Source organism: Mirounga leonina, unplaced genomic scaffold, assembly GCF_011800145.1.
Source record: "Mirounga leonina isolate KUSES-001 unplaced genomic scaffold, KU_Mleo_1.0 Mir_82, whole genome shotgun sequence".
In the NCBI taxonomy this organism is placed as follows: domain Eukaryota; kingdom Metazoa; phylum Chordata; class Mammalia; order Carnivora; family Phocidae; genus Mirounga; species Mirounga leonina.
Window position 1 is genome coordinate 57,148,943 of NW_023270825.1, and position 27,925 is coordinate 57,176,867.

At 35.8% G+C, this 27,925-nt stretch overlaps 1 protein-coding gene across 4 annotated transcripts in view; it reads left to right on the plus strand.

The window, feature by feature from the left end:
- The window catches only part of SEC23A (Sec23 homolog A, COPII coat complex component), a 71,189-nt gene that overhangs the window by 17,683 nt on the left and 25,581 nt on the right, over positions 1 to 27,925 (plus strand). For all 4 annotated transcript variants that reach the window (XM_034992902.1, XM_034992901.1, XM_034992900.1 and 1 more), the window contains exons 2-14: positions 281 to 522; positions 2,190 to 2,247; positions 2,448 to 2,534; positions 3,647 to 3,883; positions 6,971 to 7,050; positions 8,242 to 8,386; positions 10,534 to 10,692; positions 11,792 to 11,907; positions 15,004 to 15,127; positions 18,089 to 18,169; positions 19,732 to 19,821; positions 21,006 to 21,112; positions 27,207 to 27,360. In XM_034992902.1, coding sequence (XP_034848793.1) covers positions 302 to 522; positions 2,190 to 2,247; positions 2,448 to 2,534; positions 3,647 to 3,883; positions 6,971 to 7,050; positions 8,242 to 8,386; positions 10,534 to 10,692; positions 11,792 to 11,907; positions 15,004 to 15,127; positions 18,089 to 18,169; positions 19,732 to 19,821; positions 21,006 to 21,112; positions 27,207 to 27,360 — 1,659 coding nt within the window. In that variant the 5' untranslated portion in view covers positions 281 to 301. The remainder of the gene's footprint in view (positions 1 to 280; positions 523 to 2,189; positions 2,248 to 2,447; positions 2,535 to 3,646; positions 3,884 to 6,970; positions 7,051 to 8,241; positions 8,387 to 10,533; positions 10,693 to 11,791; positions 11,908 to 15,003; positions 15,128 to 18,088; positions 18,170 to 19,731; positions 19,822 to 21,005; positions 21,113 to 27,206; positions 27,361 to 27,925) is intronic.

Below are 27,925 nucleotides of genomic sequence, written 5' to 3' on the forward strand. Positions count from 1 at the left end.
TATGATTTCTCATGGATTAATATTGCTGTAAGTGGGGAAAAAACATACTTAGTTTTCCTTAAGAGGATTTTTAGGGGTGCTGGGTGGCTCAGTCCGTCAAGTGTCTGCGTTCGGCTCAGGTCATCATCCCAGGGTCCTGGGATCGAGCCCCATGTCAGCAGGGAGCCTGCTTCTCCCTCTCCCTCTGCCACTCTCCCTGCTTGAGCTCTCTCTCTGTCAAATAAAAGAATAAAATCTGTAAAGAAAAAAAAGATTTTTAAACATCTTTAATTTGTCACAGAAATAACCGTCAGGCTCTACTATGACAACGTATTTGGAATTCATCCAACAAAATGAAGAACGAGATGGAGTCCGATTTAGTTGGAATGTTTGGCCATCAAGTCGACTGGAAGCTACAAGAATGGTTGTTCCAGTAGCAGCCCTATTTACACCACTGAAGGAGAGACCTGATTTACCACCTATTCAGTATGAACCTGTTCTGTGTAGTAGGACCACTTGCCGTGCAGTTCTGAATCCTTTATGGTAATTAAAATACATTGAAAAAAACTTATATGGCAATACTATTTAAAATTATAGTTTCTTTCTTGCTCATTTATATAGAATGTCTTTGTTTTTGTTATAATTTTTCAAATTAGGATACTCAAATCCAAAGAGCTGTAAAATTGAAGGATATTCTAGTTGTAATGAGTTGATAAGAGACCAAAGATAAAATTGTCACTATATGAACTGTTAGATCCTCTCACTAGTATCTCTAGATACTGGTGCTGGCTGTGTGTCATTAGACCCATCTTGTCATTAGAAAAGTCATAATTGAGTGGTATGGTATTTGAAAATGTTAATTTCTTTTTTTTTTTTTTTTAAGATTTTATTTATTTATTTGACAGAGAGAAAGACAGCAAGAGAAGGAACACAAGCAGGGGGAGTGGGAGAGGGAGAAGCAGGCTTCCCGCGGAGCAGGGAGCCCGATATGGGGCTCGATCCCAGGACCCTGAGATCATGACCTGAGCCAAAGGCAGACGCTTAATGACTGAGCCACCCAGGCGCCCTGAAAATGTTAATTTCTTAATGCATAAACCAGAATATCAAGAATCATCTTTTATTCCTCTTTCTACCCTCTCTCCCCACCCAGTCCACTAGCAACTCTGATTCTGCCTCCAGAACATTACTGATTCTGTCTCTTATATTCTGTACTACTGATTCTCCTAGTACACTCTACTTCAAGATACACCTTTTTTTTTTTTCTGGACAATTTAATTATCCTCCTAAATGGCCACCCTGTTTCCATTCTTGTCTCTCAGCAGTTTATTATTTATCCAGAAGCTAGAGTGTTACAAATGCATATCAGATTATTAAAATCCTTCAGTAGTGTCCTTACTATACTTGCAATGAAAAATCCAAACTGCTTGTCAAGACTTAAAAAAACCTATATCACCTAGCGTTTGTATATTTCTGCCTTCATCTTATATTACCCATTTTCCTTATTGTTATCTACATTATACCTTACCCTCTTTCTGATCCTTGAGCATCCAGATTTATTCCTACCTTGAAACTTGTGCAATAGCTATATATTCTGCCTGGATTGCTCTGCCTGGATTGACTGGTTCCTTTTCATTTAGATCACATTTCAGTTGTTTATTTAAGAAGGCTTTCTTTTAAAGTAGCCCTCCCAAACACATTCCCACACCCTGCTTTGTTATCTTTAATCTCTTATTATCACTATCTGAAAGTATCTTCTGTGTTTATGCATCTCCTTTTCTATTATATGTCTTTCTGTTCTAGATTATAAGCTCCATGATAACAGGGACCTTTGATCTCTTGTTTACTGCTGTATCACCAGTACCTGGAGTAATAGCTGGTACAAATTAAGCATTCAGTAAATATATTTTTGAATTAAATAAATGTTTTCTAGATCTGAGTATAGAAGTTACTAAATCATTTGAAGAAAAAAGGATTATCTTAATTTTATTTATATTTCCTATATATTAAAAGTTATGTTCATTTAGGTGAACTTGTATATGCTAAAAGTATGAATTAGATATTGGCAACATCTAAAAGTAATTACCTTTAAAGATCACTTTAACTTAATTTGAATGTGTTCATGTTTCAGAAAGAAATTAATTTTATTAAAATTAGGTTCATTGTACAATTGAACTGAAACATGAGCTCTTTTTTATCTTTTCTTAAAACAGTCAGGTGGATTATCGAGCAAAACTCTGGGCTTGCAATTTTTGTTATCAAAGGAATCAGGTAAGAAAACCCCCAATGCAGATGTTAATGCTTTGGTACTGGTCTAAATATGTAGAAAAATGCATATTTAAAAAAGATGAAATTTTTCATATGAAAAATACTTTTTAATAACTAAATGCAGAAAATTATTTGCAGTTTAGAATTTCATTACTCTTTCTGGTAAAAAATTTGTTAAAATTTTTTGTTTTTTTCCTCCACAGTTTCCACCTACTTATGCTGGTATATCTGAACTGAATCAACCTGCTGAGCTTTTACCTCAGTTTTCTAGCATTGAATATGTAGTTCTGGTAAGAACATAAGAGTAAATCCTTAACAAAGTTTTAAATATCTAGTAATTTCCTTTATACCAAAATAATTGTTAAGTTGAGATGACTTAAAGGGCATCATTCTTGATTCTCACATTGAATTGATGGAGCATTTAAGAGGTAAGAACTGTCCTAGTCGGTTTGAACAAGGTAATTTCTCTATTGTAGTTATTTAATGGGTGGCAGGATATTGGGTGATGTGATGATTTGCTATGCTGAGTAGATCAATAAACAGTACAGTGTCAATGTTGTTATGTAGCTGGGAGGTTAATTCAGAAGTACTTGTCTGTTAATATGATGCTAGAACCTGATGATATTTCCCCAAGTCTAATTAATAAAGTTACTCTTGCATTGGTCCTTGTTAAGAAAGTCATTTTTCTTCCCTTTCTGAATGACTTTACATAGTTGTTTACATATTTAAGTATTAAAGTGATAATATTCTTTATGAATGTTGTAGAGAAAGCAGAATATGGTTCACATGAGCCAGTAAGTAATTTGTCCAGCCTACCTAGTTTCCAGTTCTTTTGTAGTCTGATTCAGGTTTAGATAATTATTTTATAAAAATTACCTTTTTTTTTTTAAAGATTTTATTTATTTATTTGACAGAGAGAGACAGCGAGAGAGGGAACACAAGCAGGGAGAGTAGGAGAGGGAGAAGCAGGCTTCTCCGCGGAGCAGGGAGCCTGATGTGGGGCTCGATCCCAGGACCCTGGGATCACGACCTGAGCCAAAGGCAGACACTTAACGACTGAGCCACCCAGGCGCCCCCAAAATTACCTTATTTTGTTTTTAAGCTTTATAGCTACTGTTTTTGTAAGAGAAATAAATACTTGTTATAGAAAATGAAGCCTCACGCAATTAAACAAATCAAAAGCTTTTGAAACTATAAATGTTTTTAAATTTAATTTTTCTCTTGGTATGTCTTACATATCTCTCTGTTCATATGTAACTTGTTTCATTTCTGAAATGACTTAAGATTTCATTGTATGACTGTACTGTAAATTATTTAATTAGTCTTCTACTAATTGTTCTTGTATATTGTGCTGAGTATTAATGCATTAACATTATTTTCTTATTGCAACATTTTTTAAAAGCGTGGTCCTCAGATGCCTTTGATATTCCTCTATGTGGTTGATACTTGCATGGAAGATGAAGATTTACAAGCTCTGAAAGAATCTATGCAGATGTCACTAAGTCTTTTACCACCTACAGCTTTGGTTGGACTTATTACTTTTGGGAGAATGGTACAGGTTCATGAACTTGGATGTGAGGGCATTTCAAAAAGCTACGTGTTCAGAGGAACAAAAGATCTGTCTGCCAAACAACTGCAGGTAAACAACAAGAATGGTAGTTTGAATCTTATCTGTGGGCACCACTCCGTAAATGTCTATAAATGCATTCTGATATAAGTTTGTAGAAAATATTTTTATGATGAATGATTAATTACATTCTAACAAAGGCTTTCAATTTAGTGTTGATATCAGTTTTCTTTCATTTGCCTTAAATTGTTACTACACAGATTGAAGACCCCTAACTTTTAATGGTGAAACTGAAGGTGTTTTGCTAGAGATTTAAAAGGCTTATGGAAGTCATGCTGAAGACTGAGGGAAAGCAACCATAGAATGAATATTAACTTTTGTTTCTTGATATCTCATTTAGGATGTAAGCACTTTTATTATGTTTGGCAAGGGGAGTATTTTAAAGCTTGAGAGTTATTAATGTATGAACCAAGAGTATATAGTTTTTCATACCCTAGGAGAACATTTTTATTTTGGGGGCAAATTGAAGCTTTTCTTCCAAGACAGGGAGTCATGTGTAGCTTACTAGGATCATCTGGGTATATTTTCAATATATTTTTTTTTGCTTAGAGGTTTTGCTAGACCCTGAGAGAGTAAGTGAACATGTGCTTGTATTGTATAGGTTGTTGAGAGGGCAAGACTGTTCATGTAAGTATTTTGAAAAACTTTTTAAGTGATTCTGCTACAACCCTCAGTTAAGAATAGTTAGCCTAGAAGATGATAGGTAAGCCTCGTATAAAGTACACAGACATGAAGTCAGACTTTGGAGCATCCAGGTAGCCCAGAATGAAAAAGAAGATTTTGAGAATGGTTTTAAATGATTCTAATTTGAAGCTTGGCAGACAGGATAGTGGTGCTACAGTTAATTGAGATAGAAAATAGTGGAGGAATTTGCAGCTTTGGATGGGGAGGATAATAAACAGTGAATAAGATCATGAATAAGATTTGAGGAAGTGAAGAAAATTAGAGTCTGTGTTCTTTCAAGAGGTTTGTTGAAGATAAGGAAGGCAATAGTGTGGGAATTTGAGAGAGAACTGAGTTAACAGGTTTACTTTAGGAGGGACACTTGAATGTGTTTATACACAGGGAAAGAGAGACTAAAGAGGGTGAGTGAAAACAAGAGTGAGGTGAGGCTTCAGAAGACATGGTAGGGAATAGAGAGGAGGATCATTTGTTTCTATGAGACAGGAGAGAAAGTGGGCAAGTTTTAGTCTTTCTGTGCCTTAATTTTTTTCATTTGTAGAAGAGAGGTAATAATAGTATCTACCTTATAGTGTGGTCATGAAAATTAAATGGTTTGTGCCTGTAAGTGTTTGCTGTTATTTTTAAAGTGTAAATTTATTTAAAGTTGTTTAATGTTACCTGTGATTGTAGAGTACATTTTACTTATATAATACATATGTAACACATAAAATACCTCCGTTTTTGTAGCAGGCAGTACATGCCTACAGACTAAATTTTCTTCTTCATTAAAATGTTTTTATTTTCCTTCTCTATCCATTTCATCGAAAAGAGCTTGGTCTTTGCTCCCCAAATAGTATTAAACTCTTCCAGTTGTGCAATCTTGGGTTGATCTCTTTGCTTGTTTTCTTATCCTCTGTGGAAAGGGATAAATCCCTATTTTACAAGCCTATTATTAGTACTAAGTGAAATAATGTGAGAATACTCAGAATAGTGTAAACTGTTACAGGGCTTTGTGGCAAAACCTGCATTAATATCTTGCTTTGCCACTTAACTAGTTGTGTAACCTTTGGCAAGTTATGTAGCCTTTCTGAGTGTCAGTTTTCATTTATAAAGCAGGGACTAAGAAATTTACTTCATTGTGTTGTATGAAGAAAGAGTATATATAAAGAGTTTAGCACAGAATCTAACACATAGTAAGTTCTTAGTAAAAAGTTGTTTTTCCTGCTAGGAGTATAGGAAATACTGTAGGATTAGTTCAGTATTTTTTTCTTTCCAGATATTTAGACTTTCTGATTTTCTGTTACCTACTTTTACTCTATCACTTCATGATGAAGCATTTCTAAAATCAAGAAAACTTTAAAGGGTGCCTGGGTGGCTCAGTCGTTGAGCGTCTGCCTTCCGCTCGGGTTGTGGTCCCGGGGTCCTGGGATCGAGCCCAGCATGGGGCTCCCTGCTCCGCAGGAAGCGTGCTTCTCCCTCTCCCACTCCCCCTGTTTGTGTTCCCTCTCTCGCTGTCTCTCTCTCTGTCAAATAAATAAATAAAATCTTTAAAGAAAAAAAAAGAATAGTAAAATACTTTTATGTGTCTAGAGAGGAATTTTGTACACATGTAAAATTCAAAACAAAACTGGCAGTTTGGTTAGGCAATAAGTCAAAAATTAAGAAATATAAACATACAAGGTATATGAACCTTATAACCCCTTTATTTATTTATTTATTAAGATTTAATTTATTTGACAGAGACACAGCAAGAGAGGGAACACAAGCAGGGGAAGTGGGAGAGGGAGAAGCAGGCTCCCTGCCGAGCAGGGAGCCTGATGTGGGGCTCGATCCCAGGACCCTGGGATCACGACCCAAGCTGAAGGCAGACTCTTAATGACTGAGCCACCCAGGCGCCCCTTATAACCCCTTTTATATGATTCCATGTACCTCTCCTTTATAACATTTATTACAATTGCAATTTTATACTTTTTTTAGCTAATGATTTTTATTATCTGCTGTTTGTTTCACCAGATTTTAATTTCATAAGGTCAGGGACTGTGTATTTTTTTTTTACCATTAGATGCGTGGCACATAGCAGATACTTGAAATATAGTTGCTCAAAGGGGTAGATGAATATAAGTTAAGAAATACAGACATTCAAGTTACACAGTAACTTTTTGACTATTAATTAGAAATGAAGTATTTCTGAGCTAGTACCCCTCTTTGTTTCTACAGCATCTTGTACTTTGCTCTCTTATGGTGATTATTTCATTGTATTGTTATAGTTTACCTGACCAACTCCCCAACTGGACCTTTTGCTTTCTGAGGAAAGAGACTTTATGTTCTTTATTTTTATGTTCCTAATACCTAGCATAGCACCTTGCACATGGTAAGAGGTTGATACATCTTTGTAGGAGTAATTGAATGGATCTCACAGAAATCATCTCTTTACAGGAAATGCTCGGACTCTCTAAAGTACCCGTTACTCAAGCAACACGTGGTCCTCAGGTACAGCAGCCACCTCCTTCCAACAGGTAATAATTAAATATGGCAAAGAGAATTTTACAATTTGTGCAGCTCTTTTAAGCATCCCCCCCCTTAACTTGAAAATAGACATTCAGTAATACTATGTTGTTAAATAGTTTTGGGAATATAAATACATTGCATTAGTATACCTTCTAAAGAGTGGAGGCAGAATCATGTCACCAAAATGGTTGCTTTCTCATCATTGCAATGTTAAGGAGTGACTTAAGTTTTGATATATTCCTGATCTTCTATTTTTAAGTTCATAAAAACTTTTGTGGTTGAAGGCAGCCAAGCAAAAATAGGGTCTCAGAACTTTTTCATTTTGCCTTCTTAGCCTTAGAGGTAGTTTTTTTCCCCCCTAAACTTACTAATCAGAGGTAGTATTAACTAAAATTGAGTCTCATAATTATTTCAGTAGCCTTAAAACTTACTAGACTGGTAAATAAAAGATGCAATCCTGAAGTAATACTTGGTGTGAATGTTTCCCTTATAGCAGTTGTACTCAGACTGTGGTTCTGGACCAGTAGATAGCATCACCTAGGAACTTGTCTGAAATGCAAATTTTTGGGCCCTACCCCAGACCTACTGAAACAAAGCTCTGCAGCCAGCAATCTGTTAAAATAAGCCCTCCCACCAATTCTGATGTACACAAAAGTTAGAGAACCATTGGTCTGCTATGTATTCAAGTTACTTTTTCTCTCTTTCTTTCTTTCTTTCTTTTTTTTTAAAGATTTTACTTATTTATGAGAGAAAGAATGAGTAGGTAAACAGCAGGGAGGAGCAGAGGGAGCAGGAGAAGTAGGCTCCCAGCTCAGCCCAATGTGGGAATCCATCTCAGGATCCCAGGATCATGATCTGAGCTGCAGGTAGATGCTTAACCAACTGCGCCACCCAGGCGCCCCATACTTTCCTCTATTAGTAGACAATTTGTTTCTTAAGCTCTTACCCACAAACATCTTTTTTTTTTTTAAAGATTTTATTTATTTATCTGACAGAGACAGCGAGAGAGGGAACACAAGCAGGGGGAGTGGGAGAGGGAGAAGCAGGCTTCCCGCCAAGCAGGGAGCCTGATGCGGGGCTCAATCCCAGGATGCTGGGATCATGACCTGAACCAAAGGCAGACGCTTAACAACTGAGCCACCCAGGCGCCCCACCCACAAACATTTATAAATGACTTTTTATTTAATATTGTGTTGCAGATTCTTACAGCCAGTACAGAAAATAGACATGAATCTCACAGATCTTCTGGGAGAACTGCAGCGAGACCCTTGGCCTGTACCACAGGGAAAGAGACCTTTGCGTTCCTCTGGAGTGGCACTTTCCATAGCTGTGGGACTACTTGAGGTAGTGACAATAGCTTTGTTTTAGAATGTAAATGTGTATGCGTGTGTGTGTATCAGTGATATGTACAAGATAATGTTGAGTGAAAAAATCAGGTCATTAGGACAGCAAATATATAATTATATTTAAAGTTTGACTTGCAGTATATCCTTTTGTGTACAGAGAGGCCCCTGGAAGGGCGTTCATCCAAGTATTAGCAGTGCTAGGATAAGGGGAATTTTGCTTTTAAGTAGAATTGGAAAATTTTACACTACACATATCTTAAGCTTTATAATTAGAAAAGAGAGTTTTAAAAAATGCATTTTAAAAATGTGAAATGCTGTCAAATTTACAGAAAAGTTGTAAAGAACTTTATTCCTTTATTTATTTATTTATTATTTATTTGACACAGAGAGAGAGACAGGGAGAGAGGGAACACAAGCAGAGGCAATGGGAGAGGGAGAAGCAGGCTTTCCGCAGAGCAGGGAGCCCGATGTGGAGCTCCATCCCAGTACCCTGGGATCATGACCAGAGCCGAAGGCAGACGCTTAACGACCAAGCCACCCAGGCGCCCCAAGAACTTTTTTCCTCTTGAACTATTTAAGTTGCTGGTACATTCCCAACCCCTTGAATACTTGATTTGCATTTCCTATAAATCAGGATATTTGCTTACATAACCACAATACAATTATTAAAATCAGAGTATTAACACGGATACATTACTAACCACCTAATTTTCAGACCTCATTCAAGTTTTGCTGGTTATTTCAATAATTTCTTTTACTAAAAAGATTTAGTTCAGAGATTTATATTTAGTGGTATGTCTGTTTAGTCTCCTTCAGTCAGGAACAGTTCCTCAGCTTTTCTTTTACTTTCATGACCTTGATGCTTTGGAAGATTCAGGCCAGTTATCTCATAGACACTTTCAAACTAGGTTTGTTTTGATGTATCCTTACACTTAGATTCAGTTCTTGCATCATTGGCAGGAATATCACAAATAATGCTATTCTCATTACACCCTATCGGGTGGCCCATGATTTTCATTTGCCTCCTGCAAGGTGATATAATCACCATGATCACTTACTAAGATTGTGTCTGCAGGTTTCTCCACTGTACAATTACTCTTATTTCCCCTCCTTTTGTAATTAATAAACATTAGATGGTGAGGATCTTTGAATCCATGCAAATATCCTGTTCCTCATCAAACTTTCAATTTATTTATTTATTAATATCATTATGGAGTTTACATCTCCTCTATGTGTATAGTTATTCTACTTTGTTCCATAATTAGTAAAATTTATGTAGTCGTATTAGAAATGCTTTTATGTGCAATTTCCATAGTTATTGGACAAAAATTCAGAGCACATTTTTCATATTATGTTATAGCTTCAGAAAAGAAATAAATGACATAACTTTTGTAATCCACTGTGTTTGGATTCCTCAAAATTTCTGGTTTACTGATAGCACTCTTATTTATTTATTTGTTTATCTAAAAAATAATACCATTTTTTTCTCATATCGCTGATACGTTGGGAAAAAGGAGAGGTAGATTAGAGTACTCAGTCCATCATCTTGAACTAGAAACATATGCTTGTGTTTTAGACATAAAAATAAAAGATAAAACAACGATAACAAAAAGACAGAAGATGCGCTCTATTCACTCTTTTCTACTTCTCCCAGTCTAGGATTAGCTAAGCAGGAGAAGCGTCCTTGTTTATAGGGGTCAGGTTTATAGATTATTTTAAAGTTAGGAAAGTACTCTTATTTAGTATAGGATTTCAAAAGAGATTTATTCAAACAAATACCTTGTTTTTAAATTTCATTTTAAACATTTGGTTATTTCTTGGAAAATGTATGTTTTCCTGTTTCTAGAAAGAATATATCAAAATTTACTTTTAGAAATGTGTATCCTTGGGTGTGCCTGGGTGGCTCAGTCATTAAGCGTCTGCCTTCGGCTCAGGTCATGATCCCAGGGTCCTGGGATCGAGCCCTGCATCGGGCTCCCTGCTCGGCAGGAAGCCTGCTTCTCTCTCTCCCACTCCCCCTGCTTGTGTTCCTTCTCTCGCTTCGTCTCTCTCCGTCAAATAAATAAATAAAATCTTTAAAAAAAAAGAAATGTGTATCTTGTATTTTCCTTTAAACTCTTTTGACAAGTTACTTTTTTCTGACAGTGTACTTTTCCCAACACTGGTGCTCGTATCATGATGTTCATTGGCGGTCCAGCCACTCAGGGGCCTGGAATGGTGGTTGGAGATGAATTGAAGACACCTATAAGATCATGGCATGACATTGAAAAAGACAGTGCCAAATATGTTAAAAAGGGAACTAAGGTAATTTTGGTTTTTAAGCCTTTTTGCTTTAGTAGACAAATTCATTTGATGGAAGAGGAAGAATACAAATATTTGATGATAAGAAATCCGATATTGCAAAGTCTGATATTGTAACTACTATTCAGAATTGGAGAAATAGTTTTTTTTTTTTTTTCTTGGTAATTTTTCTGGTTTTAAATATTTAAAGGCTTAATAGCACCAATAGGTATCTCTTTAAAGATTATTCCAGAGAGAAGTTCTGTGTGCTTTTTAAATATTCATTTAAAAGAATATCTTTCCTGCTTTGGAAAAATTTCTTGCATTTTCCAATTTTTTGTTTCCAAGAGGCTGTCTTGTAGATACATATATTTTTCATAGCATGGGTAGTCCATCATTTTCTTGTGAGTTGTTTTCTGTTCATGTTATTTCAATTTTATTTGGGTTCGTGGCAGTACATTTTCACTTTTGACTCTTGACTCCCTTGAATTGGTTCCGCTGTTAATGTCCCTTTAAAAAAAAAAAAATTCTCTGGAGTTCACAATTTTAGTTTAGTTGTGCTGTATTATCTCTTATTTTTTTTTGGTAGTCATTATATATATTTAAAAGTGTAATTAATAACATAATTTTTGTCACTATTACTGGATGCTTTTTTCCTGCTACCTAATTTCCCTTTTGAGTTTGGAATTTTTCTTAGAGCTTCAAAAAGTATTTTTTTATTTGTTTATCTAATAGCCTTTATTACTATTTTTCTATATTTGATGTTTTTGTTACCTGGATGTGGATTTACTCAGGAAAAACAGTTCTGTGTTGTCCTACTATGTTCATGTATGAAGAGCAAGATGTTTGATAGGCCTTTTCTCCAAGGTTAGCTTCATTTAGGAGTATATTTAGAAAGAATGCTTTCAAAATATGCAAGTGTCAGGCTTATAGAAGTTACTGTAAAATGAGAAATTTTTTATTATAGAAAATTAAATTAGAACATAATCACATTTAAATTATTATGATTATTCTTTTAGTATTTTTTAGGTTATTTTGATCTCTTTATGGGAAAAATGATTTATAGGATGGTTACGTTTGCACATTACTTTGATTTGATTTGATTTAAAAAAATCTTTTATAGCATTTTGAAGCATTGGCTAATCGAGCTGCTACGACTGGCCATGTTATTGATATCTATGCCTGTGCATTAGATCAGACAGGTCTCCTGGAGATGAAATGTTGTCCCAACCTTACTGGGTATGTATTTATAGTTTTTACAGTTTTTGCAATTATAGACTGATAATTACAGTTTACAAATATAAACCAATAATGGCAGTTTAAGAAAAACAGTTGTCGTCCTACCGCTCCAGGACAACTGTTAACAGTTTTTGATACTCCTTTCAGTAAAGCTCACTTTAAATTTTTTCTAAAATTTAGTTATAAAGGCACAAGTTCTGTTTGAAAAGCTTGTCTTGATATCGTGCATTCATTGTTTTATTATTGTAGTAGCTTTTTGAGATATAATTTGCACATGATAAAATTTCCCATTTAAAGCTTACAGTTCAATGTTTTGTTTTTGGTATATTCACAGGTCAAGTGACCATCACCAGATTTCGTTTTAGAACATTAACATTACCCCAGAAAGTAACTCTGTACCCATTAGCAGTCATTCCCCTTTCCTGCTTCCTTCTTCTCCCTCTCCCCCTCTCTCAGCCTAGACCACTAATCTACTGTCTATAGATTTGCCTGTTCTTGATCTTACGGGGAAACCATTTCATTTTTCACCATTAAGTGTGATGTTAGCTGTGGGTTTTTGTAGATGCCTTTATCAGGTTGAAGAATTTTCTGTCCTTAGTTGAGATTTTTTTCATCATAGGGTGTTGGATTTGTAGCTGGAGTGGGGTGAGTGAGAAGGATAGATTGTGAGGGTCTTTTGACTATTGTAAGGGCTTTGGATTTTTCTTTGAGTGAGATGGGAAGTCGTTGGAGAGTTTTCAGTGGAGGAGTGATATGGTCTGATGTAATGTTTTAAAGGGACCATCTGACATCAGTTGTCTACATAGAGTCTATAGGGATACAGGAATACCAAGTGGTGGCTGAGAAGTGGTTGGGTTTTGGGTGTATTTAGAAGGTAGAAGATTTGCTGATAGATTGGATCTGGGATTTGGGAAAACCAAAGGAAGTCTACTGGAAGGATTGCCCTTTATTGAAATGAGTAAGCCTGTGGAAAGAAGAGTATTTGGGGAGAAGACTAGGAGTTCAGTTCTGAACATGTTTGGTTTAAGATGCCATTTGACATCCATGAGGAGGTGTTGAGTAGGCAGTTGGATATTACAACACAGAGTGCAGGAGATAGGTTTGGGCTGGGGATAAAAATGTGGGAGCTGTCAGAATATTGGTGTGTTTTTTTTTTTTTAAATAGCAGTAAAAATGGATGAGATTGTAAGATTTTGCAATTTAACACTGCAAAGGTCATCAGTGAATGTTGACTTAAAGTGACCTAGAAGAAGAATAGGAAGGGGGGATTGGAAACAGCTGGTATAGATTACAACTTTTCAAACTTTCACATATGCAGATCAGCTGGGTATCTTGTTATAAAATACAGGTTCTGGATTTACTGTGCATAGGATGGGACTTGGAATTCTGCTTTTCAGAAAAGATCCTTGGTGATGCTAATGTTGCTGGGCCAAGGGCCACACTGAGTAGTAAGGGTTTGGACAACTCTTTCATAGAGGTTTGCTATAAAAGGGAACAGATAAGTGGGGTGGTGTAAGTTGTCTTTAATGTAGTATGCATTACCAGGTTTAGTGATCACATAGATCATCATAGATGACATGTTTGTAAAAGTAGAAAGTCTGAAAGAATTTATATGTTACTGTTGGAATTAATATGTTAAGTTGTCAAGACTTCTAGATCAAGGTTAGTGTACAAAATTCAACTATATTTTTGTATACTGGTGACAAACAGAAAATAACATTTACAAAAATATAGGGGCGCCTGTGTGGCTCAGTCAGTTTAAAGTGTCTGCCTTCGGCTTGGGTCATGATCCCAGGGTCCTGAGATCCGAGCCTCATGTCAGGCTCCCTGCTCAGAGGGGAGTCTGTTTCTCCCTCTCCATCTGCCTCTCCCCTAGCTTGCCTCTCTCTCTCAACTAAATAAATAAAATCTTTAAAAAAAATATATAATAGCATCAGATAACATAAATCAAGAGTTTCACAGTATCAAAAATAAAATTACCATTAATTTTGCCATATCGGGTTTATTCTTTTGCCTATTTTAATTTTTGATTGTATTTTGTTTAAAAGCTACCTAAAATATTTTAAAAATATGAGCAAATGTATGTAAATATTTGCATGCATGTGAGTGTATGGGTGTATGTATCTCCTTTTTGTATGAGCAGCAGAAAATTCTACATAACTTTACCAACTTTGCATTTTCACTTATACCCTACAAAGTGGTCTGTAGCAGTATATTACCTCATTGGGTGGATGTGCCATATTTTATTGAACTAGTCTCTAATAGATGATCATCTGGATTATTATCTGGATTGTTTCCAATCTTTTATTACTAGAAGTAGTGAATACCCTTGTGCATATATTCTGCTTTTTGTTTTTGTTTTCCAGAATATCTTTGGGATGGATTCCCAATAGTGGGTTGGCTAGATTAAAGAGAAAACACATAGGTAATTGTGTTAGATATTGTTAAATTCCCCTGCATTCAGGTTGCATCATTTTGCACTCCCATCTGTTTCCACAGCCTCATCAACAGAATATGTTGTCAAACTGTGAGTTTTGCTGATCTATTAGAATAAAATGGCATCTCAGAATTGTTCTTATTTGACCATTAATGTTTTTTTAAACTTAAAAAAAAATTAAAATAGGTATATGCTTACTGAAAAAAATCAAGCAGTACATAAGTGCTTAAAGTGAAAATGGCCCTTCAGTCTCCTTTTCTCATTCACTGGGTGTGATCCTGTTAAGTTTGATGTGATATACGCAGAGACAGTATATGCAAATATATACATACACAGATACATATTTGTTTTTAAGATTACCATTTTGTACCTTTTGAATTTTGTAATGTGTGGCTGTATTATCTATTTATAAAATAACGTTAGTAAATTACCAAGGACAAATGTAAATGTTAGGGGCACTCAGATACCCTCAGGATTGAGATAATTTGTGGGGTGAAGATAGTCTCATATATTTGAGTTTTTAAAGTTAATAGTAATATAGCACATTTTGAAAAGTATCTTTAAAATTTGTTGGTAGTATTGAAAGGTAATTTACTTTTCTGGTTTTAACACATGGACCCAGTACTTGTGTCACATACATTATTTTTCTTTCCATGCAGAGGATACATGGTAATGGGTGACTCTTTCAACACTTCCTTATTCAAGCAGACTTTTCAAAGAGTCTTTACCAAAGATATGCATGGACAGTTTAAAATGGGCTTTGGTGGTACATTAGAAATAAAGGTAAGAGCCAAAATTTGACATGTATGGTATGTTATCAAGAGAAATTTATATGCTTGACCGTGATTTTAAAATATTATAAATCAATTAATCAGGGGCACCTGGGTGGCTCAGTCGTTAAGCGTCTGCCTTCGGCTCAGGTCATGATCCCAGGGTTCTGGGATCGAGTCCCACATCGGGCTCCCTGCTCAGCGGGAAGCCTGCTTCTCCCTCTCCAGCTCCCCCTTCTTGTGTTCCCTCTCTCGCTCTGTCTCTCTCTCTGTGTCAAATAAATAAATAAAATCTTTAAAAAAAAAATCATTAATTAAATTCAATATAAGCTTTAAAAGTAGTGGTTGTTTTATATCGAAAACCAGAATTAGAGATTTTACCAGAAAAATGTGTCATCATTAAATGTACATGAAATATTACTTGAGCATTTCCAAATAATTGTTAGAAAAGAAGATACTATATAGGTAAAATATCATTTAACTCTTTTTAAGTGTGCTTTATCTTTTTAGTGTTGTGTTTGCTATTGTTAATGCTAGATTTTGTTAATTGTAGGAATTAGTTTCTAACTTAGGAGAAACCTGTTCTGTACCATTTGGATAATCAGTAATTGTTTTATGGTTGGTAGGTTGTCGATATTACTTCTTTTTTTTTTTTTTTTAAGATTTTATTTATTTATTTGACAGAGAGAGAGATAGCGAGAGAGGGAACACAAGCAGGGGGAGTGGGAAAGGGAGAAGCAGGTTTCCCCCTGCGCAGGGAGCCCGATGTGGGGCTCGATCCCAGGGTCCTGAGATTGTGACCTGAGCCAAAGGCAGTCGCTTAACCAACTGAGCGACCCAGGTGCCCCTGATATTACTCACTTCTATCATTCACTTCAAATTTGGATTTTAAAAATCTAAAGGGTTGGGGGCACCTGGGTGGCAGTCGGTTGGGCATCTGACTCTTGGTTTCAGCTCAGGTGGTGGGATCGAGCCCTGCGTCGGGCTCAAGGCTCAGAGGGGAGTTGGCTTGAGATTCTCTCTCGCCATCTCCCTCTGTCTCTCCCCTCTCTGCTCTCTCTCTTTCTCTAAAATAAATAAATAAATCTTTAAACAAAACAAAAAACCCAAAGGCTTAGTGTTAGTTACAGGTGTATTACAAACACGTTGATTTTGAATTTCCATTAAATATTTCTTGTCAATCTTTTTATTTTATTGAATGCTTGCTCTACGTCCAGCATTAAGCAAGGAAATTAGAGATCTCAAGGGATATATAAGGCACAGGTTTTCTTAAGAAGAAACTTAGCCTTGGGGTACCTGGTTGGCTCAGTCCATAGAGCATGCAGCTCTTGATCTCTGGGTCATGAATTCAAGCCCCACATTGGGCATGAAGCCTACTTAAAAAAAAAAAAAGGAACTTAGTTTTGAAAGAAAGATAAAATTAACACTTGTGATAGAATGTAATAACATTATAAAAGTCATGTAAAGGTTTAGGGAAGAAACATGAATGTATGCAGGTTACAATTTATTCTTCATGATAAGTGGTTTTATAGTGACTTATAGTGGTTTTGAAAGATGGCAAAATTTAAGTTGGTTAAGGAGAACACATTTTAGTTAGGATCCCATGTGAGGAGAGGTAAAGAAGTGAGAATCAGCATGGTATATTTGGGGAAACTTCCAACTGAGAGTGAATGGTTTTTATTGCAGTGTAAGGGAAATAGTTTTAATAATGTGGTTGGTTGTAGTTTGGAGATGCATGTCTAGGCAGAAGAAGCCATTGTAAATTAATGAAGAACAGTGTTTCGGGTAATATTTGTCTGACAGTGGTATTCAGTTTGTCATGAAAAAGAATCTCAAGAAAAGTGAATTAGGCTTTCTAATTTTTTTTTTAAAGATTTTATATTTATTTATTTATTTGATAGAAAGAGCGAACACAAGCAGAGGGGAGTGGCAGAGGGAGAGGGAGAAGCAGGCTTCCTGCTGACAGGGAGCCCAATGTGGGACTGGATCCCAGAACCCTGGGATCATGACCTGAGCCAAAGGCAGACGCTCAACACACTGAGCCACCCAGGCGCCCCCTAATTTTTTTGATAGAAAGTAATAATAGCTTAAATTTTGGTGTCAGTAGAGATTGGAAAGAAACCAATCTTGGTGACAGATTTTCTAAGGGAGGAAAAACAGAAGATAGTGTTTAAGGCTTTGGATTAGGATGTATGAATTTTTTTTTAAATTTTAATCCAATTAACATATAGTGTATTATTAATTTCAGAGATCAGTTGCATGTAACACCTAGTGTTCATCACATCACGTGCCCTCCTTAATGCCCATTACCCAGTTACCCCATCCTCCCACACACCTCCCCTACAGCAACCCTCAATTTGTTTCCTATAGTTAAGAGTCTCTTATGGTTTGTCTCCCTCTCTGATTTCCCTTATTTTGTTTTTCCTTCCCATCTCCTATAATAGGATGTATGAATTTTTGGTATGGTTTTATTTTGCATTGAGGGTGAGATTTCCAAATGGAGACCTCCTATGGGCAGTTGGAAATAGAGTATTAAAGTTAGGTCAGGACTAGATTTTATTTTTTATTTTATTTTTTTAAAATTTTTTAAAGTTATAGTGAGCTATATATATATATTTTTAAAGATTTTATTTATTTATTTATGAGAGACAGAGAGGCAGAGGGAGAAGCAGGCTGCCCGCTGAGCAGGGAGCCCAATGCGGGACTAGATCCCAGGACCCCGGGATCATGACCTGAGCCAAAGGAAGACGCTTAACCATCTGAGCCACCCAGGCACCCAGGACTACATTTTAAATTTGGGAGTTACCAACCTAGAAGTGCCCAGTGATTCATTATTTCTAACATTAGCATGTTTTCATTGACTTTTGAGTTTTAAATATGGAAAAAAAATGTCTATTCTTATATACTTACAGTTGAATGTGTTTGAACTTATCTTTGACTACACTGAAGTTTTCACTGTATTCTTATTTTGCAGACCTCAAGGGAAATAAAGATTTCAGGAGCTATTGGACCCTGTGTGTCTCTCAATTCCAAAGGACCTTGTGTATCTGAAAATGTAAGTCACCTTTACTCTAAAAAGAAAATATAGTTAATTCAAAGGGCAGACCAACAAGAGACCTGGAGTGGCAGCCTATAGCATTCCTTTCAAAATTGTCGTGTGGGCTAAGTTTTCAGTAGAACGTGGTTCGGTTTCCATTGGTATAATCTATTTGTGGTCACTCCTTTTGCATACCCCTTTTAACATCTACCCCTAAATTTCAACCTTTTGTACTGTCACCAATCTCTTATTTTTTATGCCTAAGTTATTCTTTGCCCCAGCGTGTCTAAAAAAACCCAAAAACTGTGATTTAGAAATTTGGAAACTTCTGAAAGTCAAATCTGAAATTTTTTTTGTTAGTAGGATTTCCAACAAAGCAACCAAATTAGCCAGATTTTAGTTTCAGTTCCTTTCTTTTTTGCTATCCCATCTAGTGGTCATATAATACACTTTAAAATGGTGGAATTATATAGCTGTAGAGAGGATGATGGGACAGATAACAAACTGAGTAATCCTCTCTAAAAATACAGAGTTTGGGGCACCTGGGTGGCTCAGTCGTTAAGCGTCTGCCTTCAGCTCAGGTCATGATCCCAGGGTTCTGGGATCAAGCCCCACATTGGGGTCCCGGCTCAGCAGGAAGCCTGCTGCTCCCTCTCCCACTCCCCTGCTTGTGTTCCCTCTCTCACTGTGTCTCTGTGAAATAAATAATTAAAATCTTAAAAAAAATAAAATAAATAAAAATACAGAGTTTAAAAATTAATTTTAAGCAGTTTGCATGGTAAAAATTCATATCCAAGAAGTGTTTTTGGGAATCAGACTGCTTACATTATGGAATTCTGATCTAGAGAACCTATATTCATATGTGCATATATTATGTGTTAAATCAATATCTCTTTACACAGATCAAATAGTTGGTTAGAAGGATAGTGTTAGTCGTAATTATGTCATTAAATGTTGTAATTTTTTTAATCATTAAATGATTTATACTTTTAGGGGCGCCTGGGTGGCTCAGTCGTTAAGCATCTGCCTTCAGCTCAGATAATGATCCCAGGTCCTGGGATGGAGTCCCACATCGGGCTTCTTACTCATCAGGGAGCCTGCTTCTCCCTCTGCCTGCCACTCCCCCTGCTTGTGCTCTCTCTCTCTTTCTGTCAAATAAATAAATGAAAATCTTTAAAAATAAAAAAATAAATATGTATACTTTTAAAGTCTATAATATGAAGAACTTGTATCAATACTTAGCAAGAATTTGAATTATAATTCTATTGTGTAAGAATTGCTTAATTTTAATAACATTTATATGACTTTTAAAAATCTTAAGCTTTTAACGTTCATTAAGTTAGTTAGAAATGTGAAACAGTTTTTTTTTTACTGCAGTTTTTTCCTCCCCTTTTTACCTTAATATATATTATAGTAATAGATTGGGGGTGCCTGGCTGGCTCAGTCAGTGGAGCATGCTACTGTTGATCTTGGGGTTGTGAGTCCGAGCCCCACCTTGGGTATAGAGATTACTTGAAAGCAAAATCTTTTTAAAAATTGTGTTCTCTAGCTTTTACACATACTGTGTGTTGTTTTTACAGGAAATAGGAACAGGTGGTACTTGTCAATGGAAGATATGTGGACTCAGCCCCACTACAACCTTAGCTATATATTTTGAGGTTGTCAATCAGGTATGACTTTTTGTATTAGAAGTACTCAATTTAGGCCATATATATTTCATATTTTTTTCCAATAGTAATTATTACTTGAAGCTTAATCTGTTTTGGAATTTTTGTTTGTCATTTTCTGTTTTGCAAGACTAAACTCCTTGGTGAGAGGATAAACTATAATAGAAAGAGATGTTAGGGAAACCTGCAAATGCCTAACGTTGGGCAACCCAGCTTTTTGTCTCAGTTTTCTTTTTATTTTTTTTGTCTTAATATAAAATTGAAGCATAAATAAAATCTTAAATTCTGTACTAGCTATGCATTTTTGTAATTAGGCATCAAGCTCCTCCTAGTTGTGACAAGGTATATAACAATATATGAAACCCCTACAAGAAAGTTTAATATATCAAAATTCATAGAAAATGATTGGAAGGTAAAGATTCTAATATTTGAAAAGTTTTTTTTCTGGTATAGGAGGAAGTTATATTAAAGAATGATATAATGTACAAATTAGTGACTTATATACCAGTAGTTAATTAGGCATAAAATGAACCACAAAATATTAATGGTCAGCTTTCCTAAGACAGGTACAGGAATTTTTTTGTTTATCCTTCAAAATTTGTGGAAAAAATAGTGGCTCTTACTGACCAAATAAATAAATAAAGCAAGAACGCTTATTGTCAAAGGTCATGAAGAAAGTTTCTCGTATTGACCCCTTGCTATTTCTTTCTGAGGATCATTATTATAAATTACTATTGGGCTCTTCTCATTAATAGTTTTCCATTAGTCATCTGTTCATCATGTGATTATCTTCCTAAAAGTTCTGTTTTCATCTCATATACTGAGGGGAGAAGGACTTGTTCAGTTTCTCTTTATCCAGCTACTATTTAGCGAAATTGCTTTACTTATGCCTTTGCAGTATCTGTTAATTTCTTTACACTTCTCTCTTCATTTTGTTCTTTCACATCCCTCTGATTATATATTACTTGAAATTGATATCCTAGCTGGACTCACTTCTCTTATGCTTCATCATTTTTCCTCTTTCCCAGATACAGTTCTCTTTTATGTGGCAAATCACAATTGTTTGGTATGCATTGGAAACAACCATCCTTCTAATCGATTTTAGAATGAATTTCATTAATGCTAGGGAAACTGTATGATAACACTGTAATAGATTTTGCTTAGATTTTACTCTTGTTTTTATATAGCATAATGCTCCAATTCCTCAAGGAGGGCGTGGTGCAATCCAGTTTGTGACTCAGTATCAGCATTCAAGTGGGCAGAGACGCATCCGAGTGACCACCATCGCTAGGAAGTAAGTTATATTTGTTAGAGATTTAATTTGCATATTAAAACTATTCTGGGTCATGTTTCCAAACTGGGTTTCTGTTTTGAGCAACATCTATAACTAGAAAGTGAACATTTATGACTAATAGCATTTTATTTCTTTCTAATCCAGCTTATTGGCTAAAATATTCATTGTTAGGAACTGTAAAGTAATTTAAAAAATGACTCCTAACACACATTCTTCAAAATATTCTTTTACTTACCATATTCCTCTGAAAGGAGGAGAAAAACTAATAAACATTATCCTATAATAGGCAATAATAATATGTATATACATATAACATAATAATAGCATTACTTTTCAATTGATGATAAAGTTCTTTTTTTTTTTTTGAAAGATTTTATTTATTTATTTGATAGAGAGCACAAGCAAGGGAGGTGGGAGAGGGAGAAGCAGGCTTCCCGCTGAGCAGGGAGCCCTATGCGGGGCTTGATCCCAGGACCTTGGGATCATGACCTGAGCCGAAAGTAGATGCTTAACGGATTGAGCCACCCACGCGCTCCTGATGATAAAGTTCTTAGCTACTTTCATTATTATGTATTTTTTTCAGGTTTTTATTAGTCATTTAATTCATTTACCAAACCTTTATTCATTGTCTCATTTGTGGATTAGGTACTTTTAGGGCAGGCTATGGAATGCAAAGGACTTTAACATACTTGGTCTGCTATATGATGTGGAACAGACCAGTCCTCAAAAGTCTGTAGTGAAGGGACAGTTGTTTTTTTCCTTCCAATTTTTTGGAGACTAATACTTTTATTAAATACGATAAAAATGAATTACTAGAAACTTAAAAAATTCAAAATACACGTCCCTATTTTTATCATTAGACAAAAAATTATTTTGTTAAATCGCTTAAAAATTTCTAAACATTTATTCTCAGTTTCTCTTCTTACCTCATGTGAACTGGCACTGGGTTTGCATACCACACTTTGCATAGCACTGGCTGAGACCACAAAAGGTGAAAGTCTCTTAACAGTTAATATTATAAGGTATCATTTTATGTAACAAAGTCATGTCCTACATTTCTTGAGGTAGTTTCAGTTTCCACAAGGGAGTAATAGGGCATACCAGATGCCCTTTCTTATTCGTATCTATATGACATATTTCCTGAATAAGGCAAAAGAGAGAGTTGATTAGTATAAACTTACCTGATTTAAGCATGGGCTAGAAAATGGACACAGAAGGCATCGGAGCTCTCATTTTATTGAACTGTATTTAAACTTCATTCCTGAAAACCATGAGGTGGTTTTGGTGAGTGATAGACATTAGCCTTATGCTTGAACTGAGTATTGGTTGGGTGGTCTATTGCTTAGAAAGGATTGTACATAGATTTACTGTCCTGCTCTATTACCTTGCTTTGACTTAAAATCCTGGACCAATGTCAAAGGAATACATTACTCATTTAAACTAAAAATGCCAACTGACTGAGCATTCACCTGGATTTGTTCATATTTCAGATCAGGAACTTGGACATTTTGATTCTTGGCAAACATGTCAGTTTATTTATGTCCCCTCAACACTCACACATTCACACGTGCGTGCGTGAGCACATGCATGTGCAACTTAAATTGGACATTCAAAACATTTACTTACAGAAACTACTGGACATACCAAGTGGAGGGATATTTTATAAAGCTACTGACTTAGACTTGTCAAAAATGTCTTGGAAGTCAAGCAAAGCATTAGTAACCAGTCCAGATTAAAGGAGACTGAAGAAATGTTATGACTAAAGCCAATATGTGATTCTTGGTTAAATCCTGTGTCAGGAGAAATTTTGCTATAGAGGACGCTATGGAGACAATTGGAGAAATTTGAATATGGTTTATATATAGGACAATGTTATATCAATGTTTAATTTCATGAATTTGATAATTAAGGCTATATAAGAATATAAGATAATTTTCTTGTTCTTAAGAGATATACATTGAAGTTTTCAAGGGAGAGGGTCATAATATCTCTAACTTAATAAGTTTGGCAAAGGAAAAAGTACGTTTGTGTATGAAAGAAGTGAGAATGATAAAGCAAATGTGTTAAAATGCCAACAACTGATAAATCTAGATGATGGATATATAGGAGTTTATTCTAGTCATAGCTTTTTTTTTTTTTTTTTAAGATTCATTTGTTTATTTGAGAGAAAGAGACAGAATGAGCAGGAGGGGCAGAAGGAGAGGGAGACTCTCAAGCAGACTGCACTCAGTGTGGAGCTGGACACAGGGCTCCATCTCACAATCCTGAGATCATGACCTGAGCCGAAACCAAGAGTTAAGATGCTTAACCAACCTCCCAGGCACCCCTCCAGTCATAGCTTTTATGTTTAAAATAACATTTTTTGGGGGGGCGCCTGGGTGGCTCATTTGTTGGGTGTCTGCCTTCGGTTCAGGTCGTGATCCCGGGGTCCTGGGATCGAGCCCCACATCGGGCTCCCTGCTCCATGGGAAGGCTGCTTCTCCCTCTACCAGTCCCTCTGCTTGTGTTCCCTCTCTCGCTGTCTCTCTCTGTCAAATAAATAAATAAAATCTTCAAAAAAAATAAAAAATAACGTGGTTTTTTTTTTTTATTTTTATTTTTTTTTTTTTAAAGATTTTATTTATTTATTTGAGAGAGAGAGAATGAGAGACAGAGAGCACGAGAGGGAAGAGGGTCAGAGGGAGAAGCAGACTCCCTGCCGAGCAGGGAGCCCGATGCGGGACTCGATCCCGGGACTCCAGGATCATGACCTGAGCCGAAGGCAGTCGCTTAACCAACTGAGCCACCCAGGCGCCCCTTAATTTTTTTTTCTTAAGATTTTATTTATTTGCGAGAGAGACAATGAGAGACAGAGAACATGAGAGGGAGGAGGGTCAGAGGGAGAAGCAGACTCTCTGCTGAGCAGGGAGCCCGATGTGGGACTCGATCCCGGGACTCCAGGATCATGACCTGAGCCGAAGGCAGTCGCTTAACCAACTGAGCCACCCAGGCGCCCCAACGTGTTTTTTTTTTTTAAAGATTTATTTATTTATTTGAGAAAGTGAGCATGTACATGAGCAGGGGGAGGGGAAGAGAGAAAGAATACTCAAGCAGACTTCCCACTTAGCTCAGAGCCCAACTCAGGGCTCGGTGCCAGGACCCTGAGATCATGACTTGAGCTGAAATCAAGAGCTGGCTGCTTAACTGATTGAGCCACCCAGGTTCCCCTGTTTAAAATATTCTTAAAATGAAAAGTTTTTAAAAGTTAGGTAATAATCCAGTTAAGAAATGGGCAGAAGAGGGGCGCCTGGGTGGCTCAGTTGGTTAAGCGACTGCCTTCGGCTCAGGTCATGATCCTGGAGTCCAGGGATCGAGTCCCACATCGGGCTCCCTGCTCAGCGGGGAGTCTGCTTCTCCCTCTGACCCTCCCCCCTCTCATGCTCTCTGTCTCCCATTCTCTCTCTCAGATAAATAAAAAATCTTTAAAAAAAAAAAGAAATGGGCAGAAGACATGACATGAATAGATATTTCTTCTAAAGAAGACATACAGATGACTAACAGACACATGAAAAGATGCTCAGTATCACTCATCATCAGGGAAATATAAATCAAAACCACAATGAGATACCATCTTACACCTGCCAGAATGGTTAAAATTAACGACACAGGAAACAACAAATGTTGGCGAGGATGTTGAGAAAGGGGAACCTTCTTAAACTGTTGGTGGGAATGCAAACGGGTATAGCCACTCTGGAAAACAGTATAGAGGTTCCTCAAAAAGTTAAAAATAAGACTGCTGTATGACCCAGCAATTGCACTACTAGGTATTTACCCAAAGGATACAAAAGTACTGATTCAAAGGGGCACATTCATCCCAATGTTTATAGCAGCATTATCAACAATAGCCAAACTATTGAAAGAGCCCAAATGTCCATCGACTGATGAATGGATAAAGAAGAGGTGAAAAAAAAAAATATATATATATATATAAATATTTCATTGTTTTAGATGGTTGAGTATCATCCAAAAGAATGAAATATTGCCATTTGCAATGATGTGGATAGAGCTAGAATGTATTATGCTAAATGAAATAAGTCAGAGAAAGACAAATACCATATGATTTCACTCATACGTGGAATTTAAGAAATGAAACAGATGAGCATGAAAAAAAGGCAAACCATAAACCAGACTCTTTTTTTTTTTAAGTAGGTTCCATGTCAAGGCTTGAACTCATGACCCTGAGATCAAGACCTGAGCTGAAATCAAGAGTCTGATGTTTAACTGACTGAGCCACCCAGGCACCCCTAAAACACATTTTTTTTTAAGATTTTATTTATTTATTTGAGAGAGAGAGAATGAGAGAGAGCAAGCACATGAGAGGGGGGAGTGTCAGAGGGAGAAGCAGACTCCCCGCCGAGCAGGGAGCCCGATGCGGGACTCGATCCAGGGACTCCAGGATCATGACCTGAGCCGAAGGCAGTCGCTTAACCAACTGAGCCACCCGGCGCCCCTTAAAACACATTCTTAACTATAAAGTACAATAGGGTTGCTGGAGGAGAGGTGGGCAGGGAATGGGCTAGATGGGTTTTGGGCATTAAGGAGGGCACTTGTTTTGTTTAGTACTGGGTGCTTTTGCTCTCTCTCTCTGCCAAATAAAGAAATAAATCTTTAAAGAAAACCCATATATTTCTTTAAAAAAATAAAATAAGTTTGATTTGAAACTAGTTGTAAGAATTACAGTGAGATGGGGATATTGGAAATGCAGAAGACAGATTGTACCATGTGAATAAACTCTTAAAACTTGATTTTAAGGGCACAATTTTTAAGTTATAACTAAGTTTTAATTAGTAAATATGCATGTGTTTACTTGTCAGTGTAATTAAAATGTCACCTTTATGTTTCAGTTTGAAGCAAGTGAATACGATGGTCATCTAAGTTGGGAAGATATTGATTTTGATAATTTTATTTTGAGTTCTTTGAGTTTTTTAAATTAAAATTTAATACTTAAACTATTAGTATAACCACTCATTGTTTAAGTTACATTAAAAACAATTTCAAAATTACTAGTTCTTATTCTTTTACTCATTCTCATTCTTTTCTGCCTCTTGTCTATTTCACCAGACTGAGCTACTTAACGGTTGTTAGTCGTCTGGAAAATATTAAAAAATTATCTATTTGACAAAAATTAAAAATAGAGGAAGAAGGGAGAAGAATTTTTCAAAACGTTACTGCCTAAATTTTCTTGGGATTACTTCTTACATCTTTGAGTCATGCAAAAGTGGTGTAGCTTTTCAAAAGTCCTTAAGTATTGCCAGACTTGCTTAAAGTGAGGTACTTTAGAATTAGGATCAGCTGAAGTATTACAAAACTTTGTGAAACATTAAACTAACAAACAAATAAAAACTCTCGCTGTGTCTACCCAGGATCAGTTTGACTTGATTGGATTTATAGAACATTTGAATTTAATAAATGACTGCTGTTTTATACATAATAGCAAATTAGTCCCTTAAACTAAAATTTTCATTTACTAACTTTTGATTAGTTGTAGTCAGTATATTAACATAGAGAGAAAAGAATACAAAGAGACTTTAATTATATAATTTTTATCATTAATAATTGAATTAAAGACCAAATGAGAAAACATTTTTTGGTAATTTTGTTCATTTTCCAGGTTGGTAAATGAGAATTATTTAGGCTGGGGGGAAAACTTTTATTTTTGTTCTATTTTCATGTTTCTGCCTTTAGAAGATTGAAGAAATAAAATTTGAAAGTCTGATACAGAGACTTGTGTATCTGTGTGCACATGCGTACATACACATATACCTGTGCTATTTTTTTACTTGTAAAAATCTTAATGTTTTAAGGAGTATGTTTGGAGATCTGTCTTTACAGTTATTTTAGAGGACTTTATTAGCTTTGGATATATTTTTCTGAAATGCTATACTGAAACTGCTATTAGTGATTTTAAAAATGCTGGTTTTCTAGGTAATGTTGGAATTTTCAAATATTGATGTAATTTTCTGCATCACTTTAATTTAAATCTGTGTGGTGGCCAACTGTGATATTGTGACTTGAGTAATTCAGCAGCATCTCTATGCTTTCTTCTTGCCTTTAGCTGGGCAGATGCTCAAACTCAAATCCAAAACATTGCTGCGTCTTTTGACCAGGAGGCAGCTGCCATTCTTATGGCCCGGCTGGCAATCTATAGAGCAGAAACAGAGGAAGGACCAGATGTGCTTAGATGGCTAGACAGACAGCTCATTCGATTGGTAAGAAGTAAACATTGCACTTTTCTCAATCTATATGCTTTTGTTTGTTGTAAGTATTTGTTGCTTTTGTTAAGTATCTCTTTCAACATACTTGAGAATTTAACTGAAAGACTGTATGAGAGATTCCTATTCAAGTTGCTGAGAAAGGCATAGTAATGAATAGTAAGTACATTATCTCTTCCAGTAAACTAAAATACCTTTTCTCCTTAAAAGAAAGAGTTACACCTAAGTAACCTATTCTTTTTTTTTTTTTTCTTTTCTTTTTTGGGGGCTGGTATCACATTGTTCCAAATTTAATCCTAAATTGTAAATTTTTTTAGTTTTTTTTTTTTTTGCATATTTTTTCTTCATTGCCATGGTTTTAGTATTTAAGGGGAGTTAATTGTGATATAAAAATTATATACATTAACATATAAAAATATAGGTAAGTCTTGATTATCTGGATCTATTAGCAAAATGTATGTTAGTAAAATTATTGATAATGCTGATATACTTGGGTTTATAATATAGCAGGAACCCAGTACTTATATTTTGACCCACAATGCTTAGTTAAGTTCTATTCTTT